The sequence below is a fragment of the Ovis canadensis genome, chromosome 25, assembly GCF_042477335.2.
Source record: "Ovis canadensis isolate MfBH-ARS-UI-01 breed Bighorn chromosome 25, ARS-UI_OviCan_v2, whole genome shotgun sequence".
NCBI classification, from domain to species: Eukaryota; Metazoa; Chordata; class Mammalia; order Artiodactyla; family Bovidae; genus Ovis; species Ovis canadensis.
Genome location: NC_091269.1, coordinates 46,967,733 through 46,991,760, shown reverse-complemented (window position 1 = coordinate 46,991,760; position 24,028 = coordinate 46,967,733). Strand labels below are relative to the sequence as shown.

The window sequence follows — 24,028 nt, the reverse complement described above, 5'->3', positions numbered from 1 at the left end:
ATCAACTCAATGGACATGAGTCTGAGCAAACTCCAAGAGATAGTGAAGGACAAGGAAGCCTGGTGTGCTGCAGTCCATGGGGTTGCAAAGAGTTGGACATGATTCAGTGACTGAACAACCAGAATGAAGTACTAATTCATGCTTCACATGGATGAACTTTGAAAACACGTTCATCCATCTTCATGTTAAGTGAAAAGCCAGTCATAAAAGACTACATATTGTCTGAGTGCATTTATATAAAATGTTTACAGTAGGGAAATCTGTGGAAACAAAGTAGATTAGTGGCAGCATAAGATGACTGATGAGAGTATTGAGGATGATGGATAAAACACATGGGGTTTATTTTGGGGGTTGATGTGTTTGCTAAAATTGATTGTGGTGATGGTACAACTCCATATTGAAAACCATTAAACTGTACACTTGGTATCAGTGAAGTAAAATGAAGCTGTAACCAAAAAACAGTTTTTTAAATCAGAGTGTAAAAGTGAGAATATTTGTTAAGTGCTTAACACAGTGCCTAGCACATAGTCTGTATTTAATAAATGGTAGCTATTACTGAATACATACCACTTTAAATTTTATTCAGTAACATAAATAGATTGAATTTACTATGCAAGATGGCTTGACAGAGGGAAATATGGGTTGGAATGCCATTTTTATGGTTCAAATGATGTACATGTGAGCTAAAGTCGTTTATAGAAGGTATGGCAAAGGTAATTATGATATTTTGTAGCTAGAACATGTAAGTAAAATATATAGGGCTTCATTACTGATTGTTATGTGTGAAGTGTGATACAGTTAAGAGTCTAATCAGGAGACAGAAACCATATAGCAATGGGTGACACAAAAATTTCCAACTTAACAATGGTGATGACAATACATGAAAGTGCATTCAGTTCAGTTCAGTCACTCAGTCGTGTCCGACTCTTTGCGACCCCATGAATCGCAACACGCCAGGCCTCCCTGTCCATCACCAACTCCCAGAGTTCACTCAGATTCATGTCCATCGAGTCAGTGATGCCATTCAGCCATCTCATCCTCTGTTGTCCCCTTCTCCTCTTGCCCCCAATCCCTCCCAGCATCAGAGTCTTTTCCAATGAGTCAACTCTTCGCATGAGGTGGCCAAAGTACTGGAGTTTCAGCTTCAGCATCATTCCCTCTAAAGAAATCCCAGGGCTGATCTTTAGAATGGATTGGTTGGATCTCCTTGCAGTCCAAGGGACTCTCAAGAGTCTTCTCCAACACCACAGTTCAAAAGCATCAATTCTTTGGCGCTCAGCTTTCTTCACAGTCCAACTCTCACATCCATACATGACCACTGGAGAAACCATAGCCTTGACTAGACGGACCTTTGTTGGCAAAGTAATGTCTCTGCTTTTGAATATGCTATCTAGGTTGGTCAACTTTTCTTCCAAGGAGTAAGTGTCTTTTAATTTCATGGCTGCAGTCACCATCTGCAGTGATTTTGGAGCCCCAAAAATAAAGTCTGGCACTGTTTCCCCATCTATTTCCCATGAAGTGATGGGACCAGATGCCATGATCTTTGTTTTCTGAATGTTGAGCTTTAAGCCAACTTTTTCACTCTCCTCCTTCACCTTCATCAAGAGGCTCTTCAGTTCCTCTTCACTTTCTGCCATAAGGGTTGTGTCATCTGCATATCTGAGGTTGATATTTCTCCCAGCAATCTTTGATGCCAGTTTGTGCTTTCTCCAGCCCAGCGTTTCTCATGATGTACTCTGCATATAAGTTAAATAAGCAGGGTGACAATATACAGCCTTGATGTACTTCTTTTCCTATTTGGAACCAGTCTTGTTCTGTGTCCAGTTCTAACTGTTGCTTCCTGACCTGCATATAGGTTTCTCAAGAGGCAGGTCAGGTGGTCCGGTATTCCCATCTCTTTCAAATAGCTGTGAAAAGAAGAGAAGCAAAAAGCAAAGGAGAAAAGGAAAGATACAAGTCTCTGAATGTAGAGTTCCAAAGAATAGCAAGAAGAGATAAGAAAGCCTTCTTCAGCGATCAATGCAAAGAAATAGAGGAAAACAACAGAATGGGAAAGACTAGAGATCACTTCAAGAAAATTGGAGACACAAAGGGAATATTTCATGCAAAGATGGGCTCGATAAAGGACAGAAATGGTATGAACCTAACAGAAGCAGAAGATATTAAGAAGAGGTGGCAAGAATACACAGAAGAACTATACAAAAAAGATCTTCATGACCCAGATAATCACGATGATGTGATCACTCACCTAGAGCCAGACATCCTGGAATGTGAAGTCAAGTGGGCCTTAGAAAGCATCACTATGAACAAAGCTAGTGGAGGTGATGGAATTCCAATTGAGCTATTTCAAATCCTGAAAGATGATGCTGTGAAAGTGCTGCACTCAGTATGCCAGCAAATCTGGAAAACTCAGCAGTGGCCACAGGACTGGAAAAGGTCAGTTTTCATTCCAATCCCAAAGAAAGGCAAATGTCAGTTTTCATTCCAATCCTAAAGAAAGGCAAATGTCAAAGAATGCTCAAACTACTGCACAATTGCACTCATCTCACACGCTAGTAAAGTAATGCTCAAAATTCTCCAAGCCAGGCTTCAGCAATACATGAACCATGAACTTCCAGATGTTCAAGCTGGTTTTAGAAAAGGCAGAGGAACCAGAGATCAAATTGCCAGCATCTGCTGGATCATCGAAAAAGCAAGAGAGCTCCAGAAAACTATTTCTGTTTTATTGACTATGCCAAAGCCTTTGACTGTGTGGATCACAATAAACTGTGGAAAATGCCTTCACTTCATGCTAAATGCTGAGGATTCTAAGTTTGCTTTTGCCCTTAAAGTGTGTACAGTTTGCTCGGAGAAGACTGACAAAAGCAGGAGCAATATAATGAGTTATATTTTCTAAAGTCAGCATATGAAGTAAATCTGTATTTTCAAAACTACATTGAAATTCCCTTAGGATAACACTCTTATGGATTCCAACATATCTTTCTCTCAACAAGTATTAGAAAAAAAAAAACTTTAGTTGATCACTGGATGAAATAATTGGCTTGAGTTTGGGGGTCCCTGTTGTAGTCAACGAAAGATTTATTGAAAATTTATTTCTAGTCACTAGAGATATCCCTGTTCTCAAGGAGCTTACATTCTGAGGGCAGCAGAGGAAGATGACAAATAGTAAATACAGAACTTGATCTGCTTTTAAGTGCTACAAAGAAAATTAAATAGGGCAATCAGTGTGTTTAACTGGTGGTGGTGGTAGTAGCAGTGGGGCTGCTCAGGGAATACGTACCTTTCTGAGGAGATGGAATATATTTGAGATATACAATGGAGAACATTCTAAGTAGGAGCAGTAACAAGTGCAAAGATCCTGAGAATGTCTGGTGTGTTTGGTCATAAGGCTGGTATGTTTAGACCGAAGGTCATTTTGATCAGAGTTTACTGCTTGAAAAGGTAGATGAAGAGGGATGAAGTCAGCAAGGTAGGCAGGGGCCAGATTATATGGGGCATAATAGACCATGGCTATTTGAGTCTGGATTTTATTCTGCTTTCAGTGGGAAGCTAGTAGAGTTTAATCAAAGAAATTATATGATCAAATCCATTATTTAGGAAGATCAGACTAACTCAAGGAGTTTCTTAACGTCAACATTACTGACATGTCAGGCTGAATAATTCTTTGTTGTAAGAGGGAGCCCAGTGCATTGTAGAATGTAACATCTTTGGCATCTCCCCACTGATTCTAGTAAAACCCTTCTGGTTGTGACCAAAACATCTCCCAACTTCACCGAATGTCCCACTGGGGACAAAATTACTGTTCTGTCTGTACAAAAGCTGTGTGTTTTTAAGAATATTCACATTTAGTTCAGTCGCTCAGTCATGTCCGACTCTTTGCGACCCCATGAATCGCAGCACAGCAGGCCTCCCTGTCCATCAACCAACTCCCAGAGTTTGCTCAGACTCATGTCCGTCAAGTCAGTGATGCCATCCAGCCATCTCATCCTCTGTTGTCCCCTTCTCCTCCTGCCCCCAATCCCTCCCAGCATCAGAGTCTTTTCCAATGAGTCAACTCTTCTCATGAGGTGGCCAAAGTACTGGAGTTTAAGCTTCAGCATTATTCCCTCCAAAGAAATCCCAGGGCTGATCTCCTTCAGAATGGATTGGTTGGATCTCCTTGCAGTCCAAGGGACTCTCAAGAGTCTTCTCCAACACCACAGTTCAAAAGCATAAATACTTCAGCGCTCAGCCTTCTTCACAGTCCAACTCTCACATCCATACATGACCACAGGAAAAACCATAGCCTTGACTAGATGGACCTTAGTCGGCAAAGTAATGTCTCTGCTTTTGAATATGCTATCTAGGTTGGTCATAACTTTTCTTCCAAAAAATAAAGTCTGACACTGTTTCCACTGTTTCCCCATCTATTTCCCATGAAGCGGTGGGACCAGATGCCATGATCTTCGTCTTCTGAATGTTGAGCTGTAAGCCAACTCGTATTCACATTAGGAGAAGCAAAATGGCTCCTGTTTCACATGAACTCTGGAGCAATTGATGACCTTCAGAGGTGTTTTGTTTTTGCTAAGTTTATGTGGTTAAATACAGGTAAGGTAAATGTATGCTATGACTACTGTTAAATGTGTCATAGCAAATAGCTACAAAAGGTTTAGTTGGGTGCACAAAGGGAGTCTACCCAAGAGAAGGTAAGGGAAAGGAAAAGGTCAGGAAAAGCTGCTTGAGGCAGGAAGGAGATGGGTGATCTTTGAATTGAATCTTAATAGATTCATAATTGTTGGAAGGCATGCAGTGCTTTCTAGGGATAGGCAGTATGAAGAAAGGACCTCTGATCCTAGAAGGCCTTGTCAGGAAAGAAGGATGAATTGAAAGGATGAAGTGGAAAATCCAACAGTACTGCCTGAGTAGGCTAGTGGATATTTGGGCCTATAGCTCAGGAAAGTGGGCTGGAAATAGGCTTAGAAAATAACCTCTCCAGGTGATAGGGCAGAGGGAAGGGCAGGGATGAGATCAGCAAGGTATTAATAGTAATATAGAGCAAAGAGAAGTAAGGACACCCTTGTTATGGAATGCTGAGATTCCAGAGGTCTCCAGGCAGCCTGGGCAAAAAGGCCCAATGTTTGCCGGACAGACTGGTGGGAGCTGGGAAATTAATGCTGGGTTCCCAGAGAGTTGTGCAGTATCGTTTAAATTTTGGCAGTGACCTTTCTCAAGTACCTTACATTTCATCCCTGTTTTAGGGCCATGCATATTTTGCCCTTCCCACTTAAAAATTTCATCTACCCTATCCCACTCCCATGAGGAAGGCTTGGATAGAAAGTTTAGTGTGCATAGACCCACCTTGAGGACTTGTGAAAACAAACTGCCAGGCTTCACCTCTAAACTCTCGAGGTGAATTAATTCAGAAGGTCAAAGGTGGAACCGAATAATTTGTGGTTCTAACACGTTTCCAGGAAATGTGGCAGCTGCCAGTCTGGGGGCCACAGTTTGAGAACCACTGTAAAAGGTAGCTAGCTGTCTTTTTGTTGCTTTGGAATATAAACTTTCTGGCTATGGTTTTTCCTGTGGTCATGTATGGATGTGAGAGCTGTACTTTGAAGAAGGCTGAGTGCTGAAGAATTGATGCTTTTGAACTGTGGTGTTGGAGAAGACTCTTGAGAGCCCCTTGGACTGCAAGGAGATCCAACCAATCCATTCTGAAGGAGATCAGCCCTGGGATTTCTTTGGAGGGAATAATGCTGAAGCTGAAACTCCAGTACTTTGGCCACCTCATGAGAAGAGTTGACTCATTGGAAAAGACTCTGATGCTGGGAGGGATTGGGGACAGGAGAAAAAGGGGACAACAGAGGATGAGATGGCTGGATGGCATCACTGACTGGATGGACGTGAGTCTGAGTGAACTCCGGGAGTTGGTGATGGACAGAGGCCTGCTGTGCTGCGATTCATGGGGTTGCAAAGAGTTGGACACGACTGAGCGACTGACCTAATTAACTAATGAGTTTAAAATACTGCTCTGGGCCTTGAAATGGCCTCAAATGTTTAATGCTAGTGTGTGTGTAATTCGATAGGGCTCTGGTGTGAGGTGAGCCTAGAATCACCTAAGAATTCCCTTCTGGAGTGGTTTTGATTAATGAATCTCGTGTTCCCACTATTTAGGATCCCCAAGAATATTCATTTCACAAGGCACTATTAAAAGACACCATTCTTGTCCTTAGAAGATAACCAGAGAGGACTGCACATCAGGCAGAGAGGCTGCCCCTGGTCTCCAGTCTCGAGGCTTCTGCGACCCTCCACTGAAGGGGCTCCAGGATGCCTCAGAACCTCCTCGGTTTCCCAAATGGCTTGAGACAGCTCAGAAGGAACTGTGATAAAACTGGCTGGTGCGCCCGAAGGGACCTCCTCCTCGCAGGTGGAGCGGCGACGCGGGGTCGAAGGGAAAGCCCGAGCCGGGGTCCCAAAGGTCGCCCGGACGGGCCCCGCCGGCACCGCCCTGTCCTACCCCAAAGGCGTTCCCGGCCTCAGCTGCGGCCCTAACGGGCTCCGTCGGCGGCCGGGGGCGCCCCGCCCTTCCCAGACCCGCCCCCGGCTCCATCTTGCTCCGGACCAGGTTGGGCCGTAACGCTGCTCCGCGGGGTCAGGTGAGGAACGGCGCCCCCTACCCTTGCAACCCCTCAGCCCCTCGGTTACCTCGCCGCGCCCAGCTCCGTGGCCCGCCACCCGGGAGTGGGCCGGGCCCCGCCTGCGGCCTCGAACCGGCGGGGGGGACCGGGGGGAGGCTGGAGGGGCCTATAGGCCCCAGGGGTGGCCGGCGAGCCGGTGCGCGCATCTTGGGACCCGGGCTGCCTGGTGGGGACGTTTGGGCGGGGTCGGCGAGGTGGCCAGACCACGGGAAGTCCTGTTCGCCGGTTGTCTCTGCCCCTCGTCTGTCCGGGGATCCTAGGGAGCAGTGAGGCCTCCGGCGCAGGCAGGTGGACCACAGGTGGAGGGACGGAGGCCAGAGGATGGCCCTGCTGAAGCGGCCCTCTAGGAGAGCTGAGTAGGAAAACCAGCGAGCAGCTAAGTCCGCCTAGACTTCTTGGTGACACAGCAAATTTAGGGAAACGGGAAATCTGTACTTTGCTTAGTGAGCCCTAGGACGAATGCGGAAGGAAGCCTGAAATTGTACACTGGCCCAGGTTTATAATTCTTCGACACTACTGTAGGAAGAAGCATTCCAGGTTTGATTCCTAGTCCCTAACCGGCAGCAAACCTACGCGGATATGCGCCTAACCTGGGTGAACTCTTCTACAGAAGATGATGGCTGATGTCCACCATAAAGTGACAGAAATGAAAGGAAGTCATGCAACTGCCTCTAAACTTCCTCAATTTATGCCAGTTGGTGGGGAAAACTGATCTGATAAAGTAACCTGTCCTGATTAGATAATGAGTATAATGAGTTACCTACCAGTCAGGGAAGGTGTTTCAAGTACTAGATAAGGAGGTAGAACTGCAAACCGAAGCCTTTCAGTCCTCCCTGGTGGTGTCTGCCTACCCTGTCCATGCCAGAGCCTAGTCCTGCCTCCAGTTCTTTATCAAAGAGCCCATGCTGACAGATTTAAATGGTCCTTTCCAATCAAGAGGCAGATTTTGGAAAATTGTAGCATCTACTGTTGGCCATCTTCATTCACCCTTCCTGTTTTGCTTCATTTGTTTCATAAATTTGGAACAGCTACCTCCTGTGTCCCTGGGCTTCATGCCATCTCTGAGACTTGCCTAGTGAGACCCAACCCTTTTAGTAGTTGACTCACTGGGTGGGGATGGTTTGGAGAACCAGGAATGCTTTTCTAGTCTTTTTAAAAGTAGTTGCTGACTAAGAATGTTGAAAAGGAAGTAAAAATTGTGGTTCACTAGTAAAGTCTAATTATTCTTTGGGCAAAGTTGAGTAGTTTGTTGAGTCACCCTTGGGTTTGTTTAAGCTTTGTACAAAAGCTTTTAAAATCTGAAATAGATGATACATGCATAATTCCAAAAGGTCTATAGCTACATTGAAAAGTCTCGTTATGCTCTAGTTCTCCTCTCCAGAGGTAACTGTTTCGTACTTTGTTGAGTCTACTTTCAGGGATATTCTCTATATACAAATAACTGTATGTTTTACACATTTGGTTGCAGATTATCTATGCAGTTTTTCATCTTGCTTTTTTCCCACTTAGTGTGACTTAGAGATGATTTCATATATGAATAAAAGGAGAGCTGCTCATGTTTTTTTTAATTAAACTGTTTCTTTTGTATGGGAGTATAGCCAGTTAACAATGTGATAGTTTCAGGTAGACAGCGAAGGGACTCAGCCATACATATAAGAGAGCTGCTCATTTTTAATAGTTGCCTAACATTTATTGTATGGCTTTCCGTAATCTGTTTTAGCTGTCCCTTATTAATGGTCTTTTAGGTTGTTTTTAATGTTTTATTTTGGCCAAACTGCATGGCTTGTGAAATCTTAGTTGCCTGACTATGCCATAGCAGTGAAAGTGCTGAATCTTAACCACTGGACTGCCACGGAATTCCCTAAACCTTTTTTTGTTACAAATAGTGCTCTAATGAATAGCTGTGTATGTATAATAATTTTGCATTTTTGTAAGTATTTTTATAAAGTACATCCTGGAAATGGCATTGCATTCTACTCTTTTATATTATTATTCTTTAAAATGTACCCAGATTCACTTTCTTAAAGGTGCTTTGTTTTCTTATATGCAGATAGTATTTATCTTCATTCTGTTCTGAAACTCTTGTTGGCATAATTCCTCTAGAACCCTTAAAGGTGAGACTTAATGTAGTAGTTTTAGACTGTAGAAATAGGACTTTGTCACTGGAACAGTTCCTGAGATTTAGAAATTTAAATAGCTTATATAGTCTTTGGTGCTATAACACTTGTTGTCTTTAAAATTATTATTAATTTCTCCCATAAATTATTTTCAGACTTTTTCTCTGGAACCTGACCTCTTTTACCCTTGGTCCATCTGACTGTTCTTAGATGGTATTGCTTTTCCTTTACTCCTTTTATCAACTGGGCTTGGAGAAGAAGAAAAAAAAAATGATTTAACATCCTTTCCATCCAGATCTTTGGATCCCAAATGACTGCTTTAGAACTGTCTGAATCAGTATTCTTATTATCTTTCTTAATAATTTTTAACTTCTGCTAGATATACGCCCACTCATTTTCAATTTAGCAAGTTTTTAGCTTCTATATTGTGCTTATGTCATAAGGGACACAATAATAACTTAAATTTATTTTCTAATTTTCCTATACTATACATTCAAAAGGCAGGCTACTTCCCTCTGCCCCTCTCATCTCTTTATCAGCACCTAGAACAGTGCTTTTTGCATTATGGGTTTTTGTAAATGTTGAACTGGATTTGTTTGGGATCTTTTTTATTTTAATTGGAGTATAGATTTACAGTACTGTGTTTATCAGTGTTAGTTTCAGGTGTATAGCAAAGTGAATCACTTATACATATACCCACTCTAGATTCTTTTCCCATATAATCCATTACAGAGTATTGAGTAAAGTTTCCTACGCTAAACAATAGGTCTTTATTATCTATTTTATACATATTAGTGTGTATATATCATTGTTTGGGGTCTTGATAAAAGAGAAATACAAATCATTTATAGCTGTACTGGGGAGAAGAGCCAAAACCCATATTGATAAACTTGACAAATTAAATGGTAGATTCAGAAATACCTAAATATTCTGATATCAAAATATTGTTTACAGACCAGCAGTAATAGCATCACCTGGAAGGGTAGTTAGAAATACAGAATCTCGGGCCCCATCTCAAAACTACTGAACCAGCCAGCCTGATAGACTCTTTCAGAAGATGTGATTTGATTTAAATTGTGACAATGTGTATCTTCGAAGGCCTTATTCCTTATAGGAAATTACAGAGGACATTTCTTATTGTTGTTACAGAATGTCATACCCAGGCTATCCGCCCACAGGCTATCCACCTTTCCCTGGATATCCCGTAAGTATTGCCACTCATGATGCTAAAATAGCTCATGCCCTGGGAACAGGTGTTGTATAGGACTAGCCAGCCCATGACAGATCTTACAAATATGCTAGAGCAGGGGTATTAAATTCAAACAGCCAGAAGTACTGAGTAGAGTACGTGAGTAAAGGCAGGGTTGTGGAGGGACGACAGAGACTTGCGTCACCTATGGAAAGCCACCTGTTAGTCCACTTCAGCCTGATGTGGCCATACAGGGAGGTTGATTCAGTGTTGCTGGATATTCCATTTCTTTAAGTAAAGCCAATAATATGGATTTTATATGAAACTGCCCATTTTTTTAAATTGGGAAATGCATATTTTTAAATGTTAAATACTGTATGATTCAATACAACATGTATGTAAACTAAATCCATCCTATGAGTCACTCGTTTTTAACCTTTGTGTTGGATGTTTAAAATAATTAAGAAGGGCTTGACTCAGGAAGACAAATTGCAGTGGATTAGAGGGCCCTGGATTTGTAGTTCTGAGACTTTTAGTATTCTGAGTACATGTTATAAATGTGCCACCAAGTTTTTGTTGTTTATCTATACTGTTCTGAGGAATAACCTCATAGCTGAGGTTAATGTATTTCAGTTTTATGCTCATAAGTATGTAGGGCTTCTTTGTAATTCTGGGTAAATAGAAAGAGGGGCCTATATGGATTAGTGACAATATGTGTACCTGTGTGTAAAGTGAATATATAGTTCTCCTGAATTTTTCATAAGAGAAATGAAATTTGTAACTATGTTCCCAGGTCCCTATGTACTAAACTGGACTCTGGCAACCATTTCTGTCAGTATAGGCTGATGCTGAAACAGACAATCTCACCATCCCAATGCTTCAACACAATAAAAACCTATTTCTTGCTTACTCCAGTCTCCTAGAAGTCAGTGGTGGGGATGATGGGGGAAGTGTGTGGTAGGGAGCTAAGAGACTTTGTTCCATTTCATCTTGTGGGTTTTCAGGCTCCTTCTATCCTCTGTTGCCTTAGTATATTGACTCTACCTACCATCCTCTATTGCTTTGGAGTCTTCCACTGGATTCTTTGCTTCCAGCTGGCAGATGAAGGAAACGAGAGAGGAAGAGAGATCTTAGAGGACTGGGCAGGAAGCCGTGGGGACCAGGCTGGAAGTGGTGTACATTACTTCTGTCCACTGTCGTTTACCAGTATTCAGTCATACAGTCCTATTTAACCGTAAGGGGGTCCTGGGAAATGTAGTCTCTGTGGCCTGGGGAAAAGTTTAGTGAACATGTAACAGTCTCTTTGGGCTTCTTCCCAGGTGACTCAGTGGTAAAGAATCCACCTACCAAGCAGGAGAAGTGCGTTCAGTCCCTGGGTCAGGAAGATCCCCTGGAGAATGAAATGGCAACTGCCTCTAGTATTCTTACCTGGGAAATCCCATGGACGAGGAACCTGGCAGCTACAGTCCATGGGGTCTCAAAGAGTTGGACATGACTTAGTGACTAAACAACAACAGTCTCTTCAGACTTAGACATTGTGTGATCTGAATTGAGGTCCAAAATGTCACACCCAGTATGTGCTTAGTTCACGTTTTTATTCTGTCCGTTATACCCAGGTCCGGTGTATTACAAGAAAGCCATGAATTCTCTTTAAGGTAGAGAGGCAGATCGTTCCCATATTTCCCGGTGCTAGGAAAATGAAGAAACTATACTGAGCTTCGCTAGTTGTTCATGAAGCCTTGAGGTTTGAAACGAGACACTCCCAAATAGAGAAACAGACTCTTCTTGCCTGACACAGGTAGATTTACATAAAACTGAATTCTGTCAGACAGGTATCCTGACAAACTACTATACTGATAAACTAGTATGAGATACCAGGACTTCTAATGGGCTTTTTAATATGTAAAAGAATCAGCTAGACCTTAACAGTTATCTCTGTTTTCTTAGCTAGGTTCTGTTTCTCAGTGATCACATTCATTTGAAAACTTTTCTGTTTTTTCAGCCTACGGGTCAGGAGTCCTCTTTCCCGCCTCCTGGTCAGTATCCTTATCCTAGTGGTTTTCCTCCAATGGGAGGAGGTGCCTACCCACCAGCACCAAGTAGTGGCTACCCAGGAGCTGGAGGCTACCCTGCCCCTGGTGGTTATCCAGCCCCTGGAGGCTATCCCGGCGCCCCACAGCCTGGCGGAGCTCCATCCTATCCTGGAGGTGAGTCGTGGGTTGTGGAAGTAGTGTAACACTTCTTTTCTTGTCTCTTTAATCCTTTTCGTTCCTGCTTATTTTGTATGAAATCAGAGTTGCTCTTAGCCTGCTTCCTACCTTAGATAGTAAAGACTTAGCTGGCAAGATAGAGGGATAAAGATTCTGAGGAGGCATGAAAGCTGGAGAATTCTCAGGAGCGAGCTCCAAAATTCTGTTGTGAAGGAATTAGAATAAATCTCATGGTCATAAAGGACTAATGGTTTGCTTGATAATTTGTAATCTTAAGAACTGATGGAGACATTTGATTTTAGCATGATTGTGACCTTAGGACAGCTCTGTCCACAAGATGTAAAAAAAAAAGAAAAAAAGAAAAAACTTAGCACTTTTATATTGTAAGTCATTAGGGCAAATGAAAGAAGTAACATTTTTTTTAATGTATTTTTTAATGAGGAAGGAGTTGTTGAGAAGTTGAATTTAGACCAAAGGGACTGCTGCTGTAGCATTATAGAATGTTTCTTTTATTATTTGTAAAGTTTGCACTTCAATCATGAGACCTGTCACTATAGTTTATTTTTCTCTCTTGTTCTTCTTCCAGGCCAAGGGTTTGGAGCCCCACCAGGAGGAGCAGGCTTTTCTGGTTATCCACAGCCACCTACACAGTCTTATGGGGGTGGCCCAGCACAGGTCCCACTACCTGGTAGGTATCAGTTGTCCAGAGAAGCATGATGGCTGGATGTTTTGAATTTTTCAGTTGCCATTGAAAGAACTTAGTTTGTGTTTAGGATCATCTTTAGTAATTGTTTATACTAAATACTTCTTAGGTACTATCTGATTTCATGAAAATGTATTAATCTGATAAAAAAGGTTTAATCATAAGATGGAAATAAGGACCTGTTTTTTTCAATTAAAAAAAGTATCTCTCCTGAAGCCAAAAAAACAAAACCTTTAGGAATTTCTCTGTCATTCATGTAACATGAACGGAATGAGCCCAGAACCATGTGCTGTCATCCTTTCCAAACAGAATCAGAATTTAATCTGGTTCAACTATTTTGTTCTTCTTTTTAAAGTATTATTTTTAAAGAAATTGTGTTAAATTGTTTTAAAGAAATTATAACATGGAATATTTTTAAAGGTCCTTGTGACCAAAGTTGTTTTTTGATTCAGTATATCATGATACTTAAAAATTATTCTAGTGAATAACATAAGTGTGAATGTCCTCATATGTTTCCATATTCGTAATAAATCAGTGCTGTTTTGAAAAATTAGATAGTTAATACCTGTTTGCTATATTTTTTTCTTAATATATAGGTGGTTTTCCTGGGGGAGCGATGCCTTCTCAGTATCCTGGAGGACAACCTCCTTACCCTAGTCAGGTATTTTTCGTTTCTGTCTTTTAAATTAAGTCTGCTAAAGAAGGGCACTACTCCTTTATTGATCTTAGAGATTTCCTAGAAGCAGGGAAGACGGTCTGTAAGAGACACTTAAGACTTTAATCTTTGCTTCTGATAGACTCCATGCTCTTTGGTCCACCAGTGTCCTGATGACTTTGATAAGACAAACATAGGTCCCGTCTCTCAGGTGATGACACCCATACTCTTTTCTTCATAGAGATTCAATCATTAGATTGGATTCTCGGCATTGGTTCTAGTTCTCTTTCCTCGTCCCTTGCTGGCAGTATAACTGTGAACTCAGGTGGCTGGGTGATTGATATTTCTAGCTGTGTTTTATGAAGTATTGTTTTATTTTCCATTTTTGCCTTTATAACTTTCCACTCTTCTTTCAGATCAATACAGAATCCTTTCCTTCCTATCCTGTTTTCTCTCCTGTTTCTTGGGATTATAGCAGTGAAGTGAGTAAGGTTTTCTAATGTTCACTAATCACTCAGTCCCCTAAACGTGCCTTGATTTGTTTCTAATTTCTTGTGTATTTGTCTCTCACCACTTCCTCGCGGGCTCATGATAGCTATTTCATCTTTATGTCCCTTTAGTGCTTGGCAAGCCCTTTAAGCGTGGTAGTGATTAATGTCTGTTAAATTGATTTTTCAGTAGTCTCAGAAGGCCTCCCATATATCAAATCCTTGCCCCATTTCAGTATAGCTCCTTACTTTAATGTGAAGTTTTATTCTTTAACTGACTTGTTAATTCTTTTATACCCTATGCCGGTTACTAGGAACATAAGCAGTTTTACGTTTACTTTATCTTGATTTTCTCATTTCATACTGTCTATTCATAAAAGTCTAGCGTTTTTAAGCTTTTTCTTTGGCTGGGTTGGGAAAGGGATTACAGTATTGGAAGAGAAACAATTTAACCATTTTCTGGCTTACTTTCCTGATTTGAGGTATTTGAGCTCCAGAGAGATTAAGGAACTTGTCCCAGGCCACACAGCTAGTGAATGACAAAGCTGAGACTAGATTCTAGCTCTTCTGCTTTCCAGAACAGCGGTCTCTTTGTTAAAATATGCTACTTTACTGATACAGTAAATGATATTCCTTGAAAGCCCATAGTACATTGCTTTCACTTCTTTTTTAAAAAAATTATTGCAAGTTGATTGTCAATCATAGTATAAAGCTGTAGCTATTCTAATCATTTGTTATGAGAATTTTTATTTTAGTTTAGTTTAAGCATGTGTATACTTTTAAAGACATCATTTTATGAGTGAATATAAAAGATTTTTAAACATAAAAACACTTAAAGTAAAATACACATATACCTGCAGCTTATCTTGTGTAACAATTACCATCTTAAACTAAAACCAGGGAGTTAACAGAGCGGTAGATTTTGGAAGAGCTTTTAGATGGAGATGGAATAGACTACCTCATGAGCTCCCTGTCACTGAAAATCCTCTGGTGGAGGTTGGTTGCTGTGTGTGTGTCTTGCTTGAGTAGTTCAGGCAAGTGACCTCTCTTGATTGATCCAATTCTAATTCTGTGGCAGGTTTTCAGCAAGAAGGTTGGAATCAAATGGGTGTCAAAGGGTGGAACTCTTGGTGGCAGATAGAATGAGCTTTGCTGTGCTGGGAAATCCTCTGTAGTTAGTGATTTGACCTCAAGAACATGGACCCTGATTTCTTTTGAGTTCAAAATAATGCCTGGAGGATGATAGTATTCTTGATGAAGAGTCACTTCAAACTTAGACTTTGAACAAAGAATAAAACAAAGCCATTTTTCCCTCCAGATGAAAAATGGAATAGGTTTTGGTTGTTTTTAAAAACAAGATGATAAAATGAGAGTCATCAAACAGTACCTGATGGGAGTTAGTTTCTCTTACTACCTAGTTCAGTGTATTTTTAACAGAACCTTCTGCCCTGCTTAGGATTTTAGAAACAATGGTTACATTAAAGGAAACTTTCATAGTTTCATAAGCCTCATGTAAAGGCAATATGTTGAAAAGTTTTTCTACTTGAATATATGCTACAAGTAGAATATTTTTAGTTTTCCTTAAAACCACAATACAAATATTTCTTGTTAGTTCTTTGCTTATGTTGCTGGCTTAGAAACTAGTGACAGATGATTGTTAGGCTTATTGGTGGAAAAAATGTATAGATGAGTGGGAGGAATTACAGACTGTAAAAGTGTTTGCTGAAAGATGGTCTGGTCTGCTTCTCCCCAAACACTTTGTCCCTACAGTTACTAGCATGTTGCTGTATTCAGTGGGTATAACTTGAAATACAGCTTCAGTTGCCTAAATAGCAGCTGAATAATTTTATATTTTGAAATGATGCTGATTTCATCTTTAAATGATACTTTAGAAATACTTGGTTAAATAAAACATATTATTAAAATTAATTTTTAAAAAATGTGGTGGGATATCATCTTGTCTCATCTCTCTTAAGCCCTGATTTGAGTCTTTTAAGAAAACTAATAAACTGTTTCATAACTTTGTATTTAGAATTTTTAAACTTAATTTTGTAATAATTTCAGACATTAAAAAGTTGTAAAAATTATATATGGTTTAATTACTAAGTGTGTCTGACTCTTTGTAACCCCATGAATTATATGTAGCCTGCCAGGCTCCTCTGTCCATGGGATTATCCAGGCAAGAATACTGGAGTGGGTTGCCATTTCCTCCTCCAGGGGATCTTCCTGATGCAGGGATCAAACCCAGGTCTCCTGCATTGCAGGTGGATTCTTTACTGACTGAGCCGATTCCTATATACATACCCTCTACTCAGATTCCCCAAATATTAACTTCTTACATAAATACAGTGATGAAGAATTAATGTTTTAATGATGCTACTACTCGACCTTTAGTCTTTATTCAGATTTCATTAACTGTCCCAGTAATGTCCTTTCAGCTCAGAATCAAATCCAGGATGAAACACTGCATTTGTTGTCATGTCTCTTCAGTTTCCTTTAACATGAAATAGTTCTTCAATCCTTGTTTTCATCACCTTGACATGTTGGAAGAGTACTACCAGTTATTTTGTAAAATATTCCTTTATTTGGGTTTGTCTGATAAGTCCCTCTGATTAAATCTAGGTCATGCCTTTCTTTTTTTTTTTTTGAAAAGCACTGAACATTTAATGAATTTCCCAGCATGTGGCTTCAAGCCACCAGGACACAAGCCCCACCTACACTCTTAATCTTCTCCTCAGCTCTTCTACTGAAGAATTTGGCCTTCACGATGACAGGCTGCTCTGGGAGCTTTCCTTTCCCCAGAACTTTGTAGTAACCTGATCGAACCACATCGATAATAGGAGCAGCTCCTGTCTTGTTCTTGGCAGCATTTACTCGTGTCTGCTCACTAACCAAGGTCCACAATTTATCAAGGTTGACAGTCGGGCAGAAACTCTGGTTCCTCTTTAAGTGGTAATGCCTCATACCAACTTTCCCAAAGTACCCTGGGTGATATTTGTCGAAGTTGATCCTGTGATGATGCATGCCACCAGCATTACCTCGGCCTCCTGGGTGTTTCCGGTGTTTGCCGATGCGGCCGTGGCCGTGGCTCACGTGGCCCCTAAGTTTCCGGGTCTTCCTTAGTCTGGATGGCATGTCAGCGGCCTAGACGAAAGAGCTAGGTCATGCCTTTCTAACAGGAATACCACAGAAGTGATGCTGTGCCCCTAGTATCTCTTATTGTTGATTTACCCTCTTACTGGTGATAACTGGTGGTGATCATTTGTTTCAGACAATGTCTGCTAGGTTTTCTGCTGTAATGTTACAAAGTATACAAATTATACTTTTATCCACTAATTTTAGCATCAAATTAGTGACTCTTGCCTGAAACACTTATTACTGTGGTCTTTGTCATTGGTGATTTTTAAATTTCTTCATAGACTGGTGTTTAAAAAATGTATCCAATTTATATTAAAAATAAATAAATAAATTTTTAAAAATAAAAAATGTATCCATTGTTTTGCTTTTTGGTTTGTCCTTAAAAAATTGATGAATAACTCCAAGAGTCTCTAGTCATCGATTTCATTTTTGTGCTTTTCTTATTGTAAGCTGTTTTATTTTATGTCTAGTAATCAGAGCCTATACTGAAAATGAAGAGAGATTACCAAAATTACTTTGCTTGTTTGAAATCTCACTGGGCAACTCCGACTCTGCCTCCCTAAAGCCATTATTATATTCTTTAAATAAAACACTGCCACTCATCTCACACTACTCAGGGATCAATCTCTTTTTCCCCCTATTCTCCCTTGAAGAAAACCAAGGCATAGAAAGATTGTGACTAACTTCACAAGCTTGACTGTCTTGTTTCCTGAAAGTCTGGTGTCATGCTGTCTTTTGGCAGGAGAAGGATGGTCTATATCTGTTCCACCACAAAAATAAATATTCTTGTCCTGAAACCTCAGCACTGGCTTTCTTGCCCAAGAGTGATGATTGGAGAAGTCTTAAGTTGTTGTCTTATTAGCAGAGAAACCTGAGTTGGGAGGGATTTTTTATTTTAAGCTAGTGTTTCTTTTATTAAAGATGTTGAACATTTTTTCATACTGTTTTTCTCCCAGTTTTATTGAAACCCAATTGAAATAGAACATTGTGTTAGTTTTAGGTATGTAACATGTTGATTTGGTATATGTATATATTGTGAAAGGGTTAGATTGCTACAATAACTGACCTGGGTTTTATGCCTCTTGTTCTCAGCCTGCTGCAATGACTCAGGGAACTCACGGAACAATCCGACCCGCTGCCAATTTCGATGCCATGAGAGATGCTGAAGTTCTTCGTAAAGCGATGAAGGGTTTTGGTAAGGAAAATGTATTTTTGTCTTATTTATAATCAGTTCAAGTGATTGGATATAAAGTAAAACTAAGGTTTATATCATAAAACCAAGTTTAAATGTGAGCCTGTGTGCACACGCCTCAATTTAATCTAGCACCAGGAACCTTGTAATCTAAAAAATGTCCTCAGTGAGCACCCCACACAGACCTCATCCTTACTTAGACATGTGTGGTTCTTCCAGGTACAGACGAGCAGGCAATTATAGATGTTGTGGCCAATCGTTCCAATGACCAAAGGCAAAAAATTAAAGCAGCTTTTAAGACCATGTATGGCAAGGTATGTTTTGTTTTGTTTCATTTTCTTTTTAGGACTCAGCAAGAACAGTGGCCTGTAGGCCCCGAATTCTGTCAGGTTGGATACTATATTTTTACTAGTACTGATAAGTATAAAGTAGAGACAGCTAGACTCAAGAGACCCCAGAAGAGGTGTATTCAATATTTATTTCTCTTAAAAGCCTTTCCAGTTCTAGAGTAGTCCTTGATCTCATAATCGTACCCATGTACTATGTCTGGTAGGTGACACATGTTCAGTAGAAAGTAGATTATGACCTTAATGATAATCATTAGCTTGGTTCAGTCTTCTCCTTGAAGTGGGATTCAAGGACTTCTTATGTGGCCCTTGCTTATTCTTGGCCCGTGGCATCGTCTTTCACTTCTCTCCCTCCTTGCAAACATATCCTGTTTTACAGTTTTATAGAACCTCTTGCCATTCCCTGCACACATGCTTCTGTGGTGATATATGTTGTTTTCTCGTCCTGGAATACCTTTTCCTCTTTTGTCGCATGGCAAACAAGCTCTCCAGGATTTGGCTCGTTTAAGCTACTTTGTGAAGTTTCTCTCATTGCTTGTTCCACTGTGATCTCGTAGCACTTTGTAAGACCTCTGCTGTAACTAATCTCAGTGCCCACTCCCTAAAAACTGTGAGCTGCCCTAGGGCAAACCATGTCATATTCATCTTTGTGTTTATAGTACCAAGGACAGGAACAATAACAGATAGCCACATAAATATTTGTTGAGAGGATGATCAGTAAGTAAATCCATCAAGATCCTATGGCTGACAGGTGCCATGGCTGCTTAAATATAAAGGGCAAGCGGGGGTAGCACTGGTTTGTCATTCAGATAGGAATCCTAATTTCTAACATTCTCTGGATCCAGTTAACTTTTCTCAGAATGGGAGTAGAGACCCCCTGACCTGATTCATCTTTCCTACTCTGCTTTCCCTCTGTGCCCAACCCAGTGTCCACTTCCTTATCTTAAGGCTCCTTAAGCGACACAAGCTCTAGGTTCCCTTAGGGTTCAACATCAGCCTCATTTTTGTCACAAAAATATTTTTTATATTATGAATTTCTTTAGTTCACATGTAGTCTGTGCTTTGTTGTCCTAAATTTTCTTGTGTATCACTTTTGAATTAAAACTAAATTCCCAGACTATTTTCCTTACCCACCACCACTTTTTCTCTGGACGTGTCATTAATAAAAACACTGTTCCTCTAGCCAGCTGTGGAGTCTTTGACCCCACATTCTTCTTTCTCAATCAGTCAGTGAATATTGTTTCAGTGCCTGTGTATGCCAGGCACTGCTTTGTCCTGGCAACTGGTTATTGCTTGTCTTGTTGATCTAATCTGTAAAAAGGCTCATTAGAAATGTGTCTTCTATCTCCTTCTTTTCATTCCATTTCCCCTGTCACCACTCAAACCCAAACCTTTATTACTCCTTATCTAAATATTCCAGTAGGCTAAATTTCATATATGTCTTTGGTCATTATAATCCATACTGCCTGTTGTTTTCTTACGTAAAAATTTTCAGTGACTCCTCCCAGCATGCAGAATCAAATCCATGTTCTTTAGCTTGGTATTCAAGGTAATAATTCAAGAATATAGTTTCAACTTTGTTTTTATTAATGTCTAAAAACATTATTCTTAACAAAATTGCTTGTCTTATTGTCCCATTGAATAAACTTTGCTCATTCTTGTGTCTATACTAAGTAATTCTCAGCCTGAGCAAAATATCACAATTTCTTTTCAAATTTAAAAACACATGCAGAATCTCTGAGTATTCATTCTTGACATAATTTTTTAGAAAAATTCTGCAGATTATTTTAATGCATATAGCCAAGGCTAGGAACAGCTTTTGTGTTCTTGTTTGTTTCCCTCCTCCTTACCTGAAATATCTTTCTCCTTTCTCTTTGCTAATTTTTGCATACTCTTCAATATCTTCACTGAAGTTTTCTCTGACGCTCTCTAGCCCACTTTAACTTTTCCTACTTCAACTTATTTCTGTGCTGCTTATTCAACTGGTGCTGGAGAACAGGCTGCTGTATTTTAGTTTTTAGATGTTTGTCTTTTCTTCTCAAATAAGAACACAATGATGATGATTTCTGCTTCCTCATAAAACAAGAACAGTTTCTTATACTAAGTAAATACATGTTTATCATTTTATTAATTTGAACTATTCTTTGTTTCCGATTCCTCTTTTTTTGTACCTGGTGTAGTGGCGGAACTACAATAAGTTTATTATCAAGTATTTATTGATAGAACGACTGAAATATATCTTCTTGGATATAATAAGCTTAAATACTTATTCCGTAGTGTATGATACTCTGAACAGAAATTGAGGTTTTCTTAAAGTAGTTCAATTCCATTTTTCTCGTATTTCCCTTAAAAAAATTGAAGCAAAACAAAATTTGGAGAGCTCATATACTGAATTTGTGTTTGTAATGTAACAGGATTTAATCAAAGATCTTAAATCAGAGTTAAGTGGAAATATGGAAGAACTGATCCTTGCCCTGTTCATGCCACCTACATATTATGATGCCTGGAGTTTACGGAATGCAATGAAGGTACTATATGGCATTTACTTTGAGTATTTTATCCTATTTCAAATGTAAAACCCCATAAATTATGGCAGTTCTGAGTTTACAGTGACAGGTAAACCAATATATTATTTTATATCATCTGAATATATAGACCTTTTCAGTCTGGAGGCCAGAGTTATGTTTGGTGGAACATTAAGATTTAGTAACTTATATAAATTTGCTTTTTGTTTATAATTCTCTCTCATTCTTCCTTTATTTCACATAGGGAGCAGGAACTCAGGAACGTGTGTTGATTGAAATTTTGTGCACGAGAACAAACCAGGAAATCCGAGAAATAGTCAGATGTTATCAATCAGAATTTGGACGAGACCTTGAAAAGGACATTAGGTCAGATACATCCGGGCATTTTGAACGTTTACTTGTATCCATGTGCCAGGTGAGTATTGAATTAAGTGTCTGAGTGTTGGTGGAGGGAACATTCTTTACTGCCTACTGCCAGTGGGCATTCTTTATTCCTTTTAATATCTAGCCCCCTTGGAATCTTGACATCTTTAAGAGGGACAACAGAGAATCATTTGTATGGGTTTCTTTATTTCTGTATTGAAAATGATTTCTGCAAATCTGGTTGTTGTAAGGAATCGGCAGTTAACCCCATGAAGGTTGTATGAAATCAGAAATCAACTTGAGGCTCTGTGTCTTAGAATGAAGCTGAGTCTGTATTTTTAAGGTTGGCATCGTTCTGCTAGTTAATTGGGACCATCAGCTGAAGATATGCAGGCCTGCTATGCAAGGTGACAAGAGTGAGAGAGAAATGCAGGAAACATTTCAGCATCCACTGAAACACCGTGCTTAAGTACCTTCCTTGTTCTGATTCCCTAGATTTGCTGGCAGAGTTGCAGAAAATTCTCCAAATAGGGTATTTGAAATGTTGCTATAAATAATCAGGGTATATTTGAAAAAGATGATGCAAAAGACTAGCATACTGATTCAGTATCAGGAGTTACTGGCTATCCCGCTAGTACACAAGGCTGGACAGTATTGAAGATTCTAAAAGCAGAGGAGAGGCTCTCAGAGCAAAGGGATGTAGTTGCAGAAAAGACAATGTGCCAGAGTGTGTGGGTATGGAAATGAGAAAACAAAGCAAATGGGTGGGAGGACATTGAATTTACCACAACAGAGCCGGAAGGTAGCTTAGCATGAAAAGAAACTCAGAAACACAGATTTAATGCTAAAGAAATGATTTTCAGACTTTAATGAGGTGCTGAATGTCTCTTTATGCAGGGTTCAAGGCCCAACCATTTTATAAAATAAAGGACCCTCTTCCAGGAAGTGGCTTTCTAGGACAGTGGGACCATATTGTGTGCTTGAACCCGAAGGCAGTCATCTGGGGAGCTGGTGTTGAGCTCCTTTGCCTGTGCCGTATTCCGCCTGTTTAGAATAGGCTTGTATACATTGCTTGTGCCAGTGACCTTCAGAAAACAGTTCCTCAACCTTCAGGAACACGGCTCCATTCTGTTCCTCAGACAGACACTAAGACTCTAGAGGGCGACCTTTTCCTTGTTTGGGTTTGTGTTTCTGTTTCAGAGAGAAACCAACGACCCATCTAAGCTTTACTCTTACTCAGGCCCGGAGCTTCCTCTCTCCCTCTCTGCCCCATCCCATCCCAGGGAAGAGTTTGGTCTATAAATGGATACAGACTGTCAGCACTTGTGTTACTTACATATTAAGATTGCACTTGGATGAATGAAAGGAAGTTCACGAAGCCTCTATCCTGTATGCTTCCTCTTTTGGCTTAACTTCCTTGGAGGGAGGGGCCTTGTCTTTTCTTGGGTCCCCACCACATAGCACATCCTGTTGGTTCTGTTCCTCTGGAGAACCCTGACTAATACACTCTGGTACCAGATAAGAGCTCCATACCTTTTAGGTACATGGTAAATGTAAAGTGGAACTCAGTATAATGCTGATTTTAAATCCCAGCCAAGCAGAATCATACTTTGTTAATTTGAGTGGTAGTTCATATCTCCTAGGAGACGAGGTCCGCAAAGCATGGCTTAGGAGTCGCTTCATCATGAGAAATCTAAAGTTACTTCAGACCTTGGAGTTCAGGGATATCCAGCTTCTGGGACATCTCAGTGCATCTCTCCCCAAGCTAGACAAGAGACAGTGCTCACTGGCTCAGAACATGGACTGATGGAAGGAGACCCTATCACAAAAGAAGCGAAAGTGAAATTCCTTTGATGCCGAGGGATTTCTCCCAGAGGGTGGAAGTGGCTGCATTGTCAGTGTTCAGGACTTGTGGGTCATAAGTCTGTGTGTGTGGCCACAGCCTCTGGAGGTGCTATAGTCTGCAGTTTCAGTATAGTCTCTTTCTCCTGGCCCAATTACCACCCTTCAAAGCACCTCCTCAGAGAAGCTTTCCTGGGCTCTCCTGGGCCACTTGTCATTCCCTGCTCTGAGCCTGCATTTAATTCCCGAGAGTTTGGTTGTAGCCCTAATCCCTCTTTGGAGACATCTTTTATCTCCTTCGTGGGAGGAATGGAGTAGTAATAGTCATTTCCAATCTCTTTGGTTTGTATCATACCTAGACTTTCAATACCTGCTACTGGAGAAATGTTTATTGAATAAAAACAAAAAACCCCCCACAGCTTGTAAACCAAGGATCAAACCCAAAAGAGTAATTTCTTTAAGAATCCCTGTCTCTTTAGTCTATAGAGAAAGCTTTTTAAACTGAATATCGGTAAAATTGTCTATACCTTCAAAAGTAAAATGTCTGTGTAATTTTTTATGGAAACGTTTTCTAATTTAGCT

The 24,028-nt window shown here is 40.3% G+C and overlaps 3 protein-coding genes across 7 annotated transcripts in view; 1 reads left to right on the top strand and 2 right to left on the bottom strand.

Annotated features, from left to right (window-relative positions):
- Positions 1-24,028, top strand: part of ANXA7 (annexin A7) — a 33,102-nt gene that overhangs the window by 773 nt on the left and 8,301 nt on the right. The window contains exons 2-12 of one of the 5 annotated variants that reach the window (XM_069572099.1): positions 6,154-6,635; positions 8,728-8,791; positions 9,944-9,998; positions 11,986-12,190; positions 12,780-12,881; positions 13,493-13,557; positions 13,968-14,033; positions 18,270-18,372; positions 18,589-18,683; positions 21,131-21,244; positions 21,486-21,656. In XM_069572099.1, coding sequence (XP_069428200.1) covers positions 9,945-9,998; positions 11,986-12,190; positions 12,780-12,881; positions 13,493-13,557; positions 13,968-14,033; positions 18,270-18,372; positions 18,589-18,683; positions 21,131-21,244; positions 21,486-21,656 — 975 coding nt within the window. In that variant the 5' untranslated portion in view covers positions 6,154-6,635; positions 8,728-8,791; position 9,944. Of the gene's footprint in view, positions 1-6,153; positions 6,636-8,727; positions 8,792-9,943; positions 9,999-11,985; positions 12,191-12,779; positions 12,882-13,492; positions 13,558-13,967; positions 14,034-18,269; positions 18,373-18,588; positions 18,684-21,130; positions 21,245-21,485; positions 21,657-24,028 lie in introns of those variants that run through there. The other 4 variants (XM_069572098.1, XM_069572102.1, XM_069572100.1 and 1 more) reach the window with 4 other exon arrangements.
- On the bottom strand, positions 561-7,537 carry LOC138429943 (basic proline-rich protein-like). The gene is made up of 3 exons (XM_069571538.1): positions 7,529-7,537; positions 6,685-7,127; positions 561-2,490 (listed from the first exon to the last, which is right to left on the bottom strand). Exons 1-3 carry the CDS (start codon positions 7,535-7,537, stop codon positions 2,445-2,447), a joined length of 498 nt encoding a protein of 165 aa, XP_069427639.1. The 3' UTR covers positions 561-2,444.
- Positions 15,009-17,519, bottom strand: LOC138430159 (large ribosomal subunit protein uL15-like). Its single transcript, XM_069572106.1, has one exon. It carries the CDS (start codon positions 17,172-17,174, stop codon positions 16,728-16,730), a length of 447 nt encoding a protein of 148 aa, XP_069428207.1. The 5' UTR covers positions 17,175-17,519; the 3' UTR covers positions 15,009-16,727.